Source organism: Fopius arisanus, unplaced genomic scaffold, assembly GCF_000806365.1.
Source record: "Fopius arisanus strain USDA-PBARC FA_bdor unplaced genomic scaffold, ASM80636v1 scaffold00032, whole genome shotgun sequence".
NCBI lineage: Eukaryota > Metazoa > Arthropoda > Insecta > Hymenoptera > Braconidae > Fopius > Fopius arisanus.
In genome coordinates, this window is record NW_011887771.1 from 768,650 (window position 1) to 775,240 (window position 6,591).

General features: G+C 36.2%; 2 protein-coding genes across 3 annotated transcripts; one reads left to right on the plus strand and one right to left on the minus strand.

Annotated features, from left to right (window-relative positions):
* The first annotated feature begins 121 nt into the window (after positions 1–121).
* Rack1 (Receptor of activated protein kinase C 1) lies at positions 122–2,419 on the plus strand. 2 transcript variants are annotated; one of them, XM_011303554.1, is made up of 5 exons: positions 124–345; positions 612–820; positions 1,221–1,427; positions 1,744–1,854; positions 2,047–2,419. In XM_011303554.1, exons 1-5 carry the CDS (start codon positions 237–239, stop codon positions 2,362–2,364), a joined length of 954 nt encoding a protein of 317 aa, XP_011301856.1. In that variant the 5' UTR covers positions 124–236; the 3' UTR covers positions 2,365–2,419. The 2 variants fall into 2 exon arrangements, with proteins under 2 accessions (XP_011301857.1, XP_011301856.1); XM_011303555.1 differs by lacking the exons at positions 1,221–1,427; positions 1,744–1,854; positions 2,047–2,419 and having other exon boundaries at positions 122–345; positions 612–826.
* LOC105265814 (NFU1 iron-sulfur cluster scaffold homolog, mitochondrial) lies at positions 2,410–3,932 on the minus strand. Its single transcript, XM_011303553.1, has 4 exons — positions 3,601–3,932; positions 3,105–3,520; positions 2,805–2,908; positions 2,410–2,721 (listed from the first exon to the last, which is right to left on the minus strand). The coding sequence occupies exons 1-4, from the start codon at positions 3,678–3,680 to the stop codon at positions 2,497–2,499; spliced, it is 825 nt and encodes a 274-aa protein (XP_011301855.1). The 5' UTR covers positions 3,681–3,932; the 3' UTR covers positions 2,410–2,496.
* Between the last annotated feature and the right edge of the window lie 2,659 nt (positions 3,933–6,591).

Genomic DNA, 6,591 nt, shown 5'->3' on the forward strand with positions numbered 1-6,591 from the left:
CTGGCCTTCGCAATGCCCGAACAGATTTTTAAAATTCGTCGGATCCCGCCGTCGAACCACGCATGCGTGCATTTCCGGAGCGATTCGGCTAACTTCGTCTAAACCCACTCTCAACGCCATTGCGCATCGTTTGCCGTTTCCGCCGGGGTCTTTTCTCATCGCGTCTCGTGGCGAGTGGATCGTTGAATTGAATCCACATCAATCCACTAATTAAAAACTCTAGTTAGTGATAAAAAATGAGTGAAACACTGCAGCTGAAGGGTACCCTTCGTGGGCACAATGGATGGGTCACGCAAATTGCGACAAATCCTAAATATCCGGACATGATTCTCTCGTCCTCACGTGGTAAGACACCAGTAATGGCCCCCAAAAAATATATCTGAAAAATATATCCAAATATATTAAATTAGCTCTAGGTTAGAGGGCAATATTGCCACTCGAGTTTTTTTTGCAGGTGAAATGGAATATTTTTTTTTATGAAGAGTACATTTCTTTCTCTTTATGAACATCTGGAACTAATTTTAATTTATTTATTCTGAAGTCCATGGCTTATCCTTAATTACTCTCAATCTTTTGTAATTAAAAAAAATATTCGACAAATTTTTTCTCAGACAAGACCCTCATCGTCTGGAAGTTGACTCGTGACGAGACGAACTACGGTATTCCCCAGAAGCGTCTGTATGGTCATTCCCACTTTATTAGTGACGTGGTTCTCTCCTCCGATGGAAATTACGCCCTCTCAGGTTCCTGGGACAAGACCCTCCGGCTCTGGGATCTCGCAGCTGGACGCACCACCAGGAGGTTCGAAGACCATACCAAGGTGTGATATTCCCCACGTGTCGTGATCTTGACACTCGACAAATTTACGAACTGAAGCTTTTTTTTTTATTTTTTTTTTATAAATTATTGAAGATGATGAGCCAATGCTGTAAGTATTGGGAGGATTGTTATATCGAATCATGGAATTTTTAATTATAAAGCAATTTTTTCTCACATAAGACCAGTCAAGTGGTCAAGTAATTGGAATGGAAATATAAATAATTGCCATAAGATGAAACGAGTTACTTCAACTTAAACGAAAGTAATAGAAGTGCCAGCTTTATAATTTTCAAGATATTTACTGCTTTAAAAAGTGTTTCAACCTTAAGTGGACAAAATAAACATCACCACTTGACTGAACCTATGATATCAACAAGTTTTTTGCACGTTGGGCTTCCTAGGATGTTCTGAGTGTCGCCTTCTCCGTGGACAACCGTCAGATTGTCTCTGGATCCAGGGACAAGACTATTAAGTTGTGGAATACATTGGCCGAGTGCAAATACACAATCCAGGATGAAGGACACAGTGATTGGGTCAGTTGTGTTCGTTTCTCACCGAACCATTCTAATCCAATTATTGTCTCTGCTGGTTGGGACAGAATTGTCAAGGTAAAGTTAGTTAAAAATTATTCTGATCAGTTAGTACCATTTTGTTTCGTGAAAATAATTGAAAAATGTAAGCCCAAAAAATTGAAATGATTATTTTACTAACGCATAACGGGCGTCATGCCCTGATGAAGCATGTCACTGATTTACTTATTAAAAATTGAATTTTTTGATTAATGAACCAAATATAACATAAAAATTTTCATATGGTTATGATGATTCCCATACGAATAAAAATTGACCTGTAAGTCTAAATGAATTGAAATTGTGAGAAAAAGTACTTTTTCTAATAGAGAATCTGTTTCAAATTCTGGAATAGGTATGGAACCTGACCAATTGTCGTCTAAAGATCAACCACAGTGGACACACTGGATACTTGAACACCGTCACTGTTTCTCCTGACGGTTCTCTGTGTGCATCCGGTGGAAAGGTGAATATAAAATCTCTAACTAAAAAATTTTCCAGCTTTCTCAATAAATTTTTCAATCAACTAAAATGATGCAAAAATTTCATACCAACGATGACCATGAGTGTTTGCGGATATGGGACTGACGAAAACCCTCGGAATTTCAAAAAGCCATTGGAAAAAATTTCCTGAATAATGCGAAAAAAATTCTTTCAGGATTGCAAAGCCATGCTCTGGGACTTGAACGATGGCAAGCACCTCCACACCTTGGACCACAATGATATTATCACAGCCCTGTGCTTCAGTCCAAACCGCTACTGGCTGTGCGCAGCCTTCGGGCCCTGGATCAAGATCTGGGACTTGGAGAGCAAAGAGATGGTTGAGGAACTGAAACCTGAGGTTGTCTCGACGACGAGCAAGGCTGAGCCACCTCAGTGTCTCTCCTTGGCCTGGTCCACAGATGGACAGACCCTCTTCGCTGGTTACTCTGACCACACAATTCGTGTCTGGCAGGTGTCAGTTACTAGCCGTTAAATCGCTTCATTTTGAAAATGAAAAGACAAAATAAAAATCGAAAAATCATTTAAAACATCTCTTGTTATTATTCTAATTACTCATCTAGTTATGTTACAATTTTTAATTATTAATCTCTATAAATTCAAGGGTTCAGGTATTGTTTTCTGACTCCTGGACATTTATCTTCTTCTCCAACTTGTCGAACTCTTTTTTCGTTATCTTGTCGGTCTCGTCCTCGACTTGCTCCACTCCGAGAACTTCGGGGATATAGAACTGCATCATATTTTGGACGCCATTCTTCAGGGTTACCACCGAGCTAGGACAGCTTGTGCAGGAGCCCTGCATCTTTAACTTGACGATTCCATTCTCAAAGCCCTAGAATGCCATTGTGTCATCTTTTAGTTTGAAATAGTCTAAATTGTTGAGACTTAAAAATTCTCAGAGGATCAATTTCTCACCATAAAGACAATATCCCCACCATCTTCCTGAACCGTAGGTCTGATTCTAGTGTCCAATAGCTCCTTAATCATCTGAACAATCTCATCGTCGTCTTCATTTATTTCTGATTTCAATAGAAAAAAATGCTGTATTCTAAGAATATATAAATAATATATAATAAAATACGTGAAACACATGTCATTTAAAAATTGTTCCCGTGAACTCGTCGAATTCATATTTCTAAATATAATTTTCAAAATATAAATTTTTTTGTTTCAGTGAATTTAACGAACAATATGTGAATTCCAAAAGCCAATTACGTGTATCAGAAGAGGGTTGCTCCTCCGACATGATGGGTAGTCCTGTGGAGAAAAAGTCCATGATGGTAGCAAAAATCTCAGGTTTCAATAGATTCCAGTCTACATCCTCATCGATCTTCGTCACAGTTATGAAATCGGGACCATAAAAAACAGATTTAACTCCTTCAATTCTGAATAGCATTTTTGCCAGGGGTGAGCAGTAGCCCTCAGTAGCATTAGGAAAGTCCTTGGTTTGTGCAGGTTCGAGCACAGGAACTCCTGGAATAAACTTCAAGCTGTTGGGATTCGGGGTGTCCTGTGTTTGAATGAACATGTCTCGTTGATGCTGGATCTTCTGTTTTTGGAACTGGAGACAGCACTGGACATCTGGATTTCTGTAGTCGACGTGCAATTGTCTTGCATTGTTACTGGTAAGTCTGATTTTTTAAATATAAGAATTTAATTGGTACCGAGGTTTGTTTTCGTTGGTTTCTAGGAAAAGCAGAGATTTACTCACTTCAGACATTGACAGATCACAGCACATCTGTATGAATGAATCTGCCTCCTTGACAGGATATTCTTTAATAATTTGCTCATGGTTGATGATCGTTTCCACGTATTATTCAATTTTAGACATCTCTCCGGAGATTATCATTGATACGCAGATTATAACTCTTTTCAGGTTAGGAATCGGTTAAAGCGGGATCTGGTCAGATGTGGTTTAAAAAAATTGATTAGTTTAGATGGAGAAGTTTAAACAAAAACAAATACAAACAAGCGTTGGAGTTGGCGTTGGATAGTTTCGGGATATTTGCAAAAAATTTTTCAGAAAATTTTCAAGATTGAGTCAAACAGCAAAAAAGTTGCCACACGATGGCAAGGATTTTTGCTCATAGAATACTATTTCGCGTTGCGAAATCTTTAAAACCAACAGACGGTGGCAGGACAGAATTAAATCGATCCCTTAAAACTCTGCGTTTATCTCTACATAATTATTATCTAGATATTTATTGAATCTCGTTTTTTTTCAAATTATTCATACTTTTCACATTTTTCGATTGGACAATATTTTTGCAATATTTTTTAGTTTGAAACCGACAGATCTATGGAAAATTATCAAACAAATTAATACATGCTAATTGTAATTAATCTCCTGTGGATGAATTTTTGTCTCACTTTCAGAATCAACTTATTCTTAATCAATTTTTTAGGTTTTTTTTTTACATTTACGTTGCGTTGTTAATTGTATAATTATTTTTGCAGTCTATATTCCTTGATTCACCTCAGAGTATTTCGCATCATCTATCTTACTTTTATAAACATTCATCCACTTTTTCCTTTCTATTCAACATTTTGTCTTTATACCGTACGCAATGTACTACTTGCGATTTAATTATCAGAGATAATGATTCGTTGGCCCATTTACAAAATGTGAATCTTTTGGATGTACCAACAGAATTCAACCATCTTTTCTATTTAGTAATCCATACTTTTCAAAAAGTCGTCATAATTTTTCTCATTTGTCTCAATGAGGAAACAATTTTTTCACATTATCAAAAAAATTTGCAATCACAGAGACACTTACAAGCATTTGATGAATGAAATATTATTTCTGCGCTCTCTTAATTTCTCAAGATAGAGTAATGGAAAATAGTTTGCGGAAATTAGCGTTTGTGAAGTTGACATTTTATTTCATTACGGAACAATAGCTTCAAACCACGACGAATATTTCGCTGAAGTAATCTCTCCCTTCAGGATTCAGAGTGCAAATTCTGAGAAGTTTCCAACAGGATATTACAGTCAAATTTCTTTAAAGATTCATGAATAGGTGAACTTGGAAGTTGGAGGTCTCCTCGAATTTCTGTTCACGATTCAATTTTCAGGGGAAGATCCTACTTTAGGTTCAATTCTCGTTAATACTAACGAGTAATGAATTTTACATTATGCTTCACGTGAAAAAAAAATGAGAAGATAAAATTAATACGGGTTTTGCAGATTAAAGAGACAATTGGAGCTCCCTGTGCTGGAGAATTAGGTATTTATGTTATGAAATCATAACTAAAATCATCAATTAAGAAAAAATATTGATCATCGTAATTACTAGCCATAATTAAGCATTACCGTGAAAAACGGCGAAAAATACAGCTATATGGATTCTTTTAAGAGGATTCCATGAACCTATGGAAAGGGGAAATTTCCACACGGATTCATAAAGCCGTAAAAGTAGACATATATGGCACCGAATACATCTTGCTTAATTGACCAATAGTTATCTCGGTTTTTTTTCTTTCCATTCGCTCTTTCCGCCAGTTAAAACGACAATTGTCATTATTTTATAGTTAAAGAAAAGTCTTCGACGATTTGAGGGAGTCTCATAATTTTTTATTCATAAACACTAATAAAAATTCCGCAAAACTAGAAAAAAACGGAAATTCACGTAAAAATCGTTTAACCGTGCCGTAAAATTTTTTACACGAACATTCAATTATCATGTGGGGACTTTAAAAAAAATGCACTCGATAAATGAAATATACTATAATTTTTTTTTGTTTATATACTTATTTTTTCCGAATATATATACATACATGTAATTTTCTTCCAATTAAATCCCGAATTTTCAATTAAAAATTGTTATGATTATTTTAATGATATTGTATATTCATATACTGTAGTTATTTGAAAGGAAACATTTTATTCAGGATTGCCGAAAATTAATGAAATTTTTATTGATTATTTGTGTCTATGTGTTTATTGAAAGCAAATGGCAGGCAATTGTGCCAGGAGATAACCTCGTGGAGGGGTATAAGGGACATATGAATAAAATAGTACCTTTTGTTTATATACACCAGGGAGTCGAAGATATTCCTATTTATCGGGGGACATGGCAAAAGGGAAATTCCAGGCGCTAGACAAAGAGAGAATGGCTGTACCGAGGTGGTGTTAGAATACCAAGGGGGGAATATCCGTTGATACGTCGTTTGGTCTGTAGATAAAATGAAATTACATAGCTGGGGCCCACCCGGAACCAGCAGGGGATTCCCCAGCGTCTGTTTCTGGGTCGTCTCGTACAGCTTGATTTATAACTTCCGCGTTACGCGATATTTCACATTCGGGAATGAGGAAAACGCGCTTGCGTTAGCCATTTGACCGTCTGATGCACCAAATCCCAGTGGATTTTTTTTATTCTCAAGGTACGAGGTCAGCGATTAATTTTACAAACCATTCCCGAGATTGAACTACCAGCAATTAGTTGCAATTTGCATTGATTGTTTCGTTTCATCAAGAGCTTTCAAATATGGAAATTCTACCGAAGAATAATACTTCATGTTAATGATCTTCGAGGGTGGAGTGAATTTATTGAATGCAAAATACTAATAATAAAATAATAATAAATAATAATGCATTTAGAAATTTAATAGATTGACGAATTTATTGATCAATTTCAGGTTTTGCACTTATCCACGCGATTTAATTGTATACTGCATGTTTCATATAATCCAAAAATCCA

Coding starts and splice junctions, on each gene's coding strand:
- LOC105265814 (XM_011303553.1), bottom strand. CDS start 3,680: ATGAGCAAATTATTAAAGAATATCCTGTCAAGGAGGCAGATTCATTCA. Junction 3,521..3,600: donor GTGATCTGTCAATGTCTGAA/GTGAGTAAATCT, acceptor TTAAAAAATCAG/ACTTACCAGTAACAATGCAA. Junction 2,722..2,804: donor GTGGGGATATTGTCTTTATG/GTGAGAAATTGA, acceptor ATGGCATTCTAG/GGCTTTGAGAATGGAATCGT.
- Rack1 (XM_011303554.1), top strand. CDS start 237: ATGAGTGAAACACTGCAGCTGAAGGGTACCCTTCGTGGGCACAATGGA. Junction 821..1,220: donor GGTTCGAAGACCATACCAAG/GTGTGATATTCC, acceptor TGGGCTTCCTAG/GATGTTCTGAGTGTCGCCTT. Junction 1,428..1,743: donor GTTGGGACAGAATTGTCAAG/GTAAAGTTAGTT, acceptor ATTCTGGAATAG/GTATGGAACCTGACCAATTG.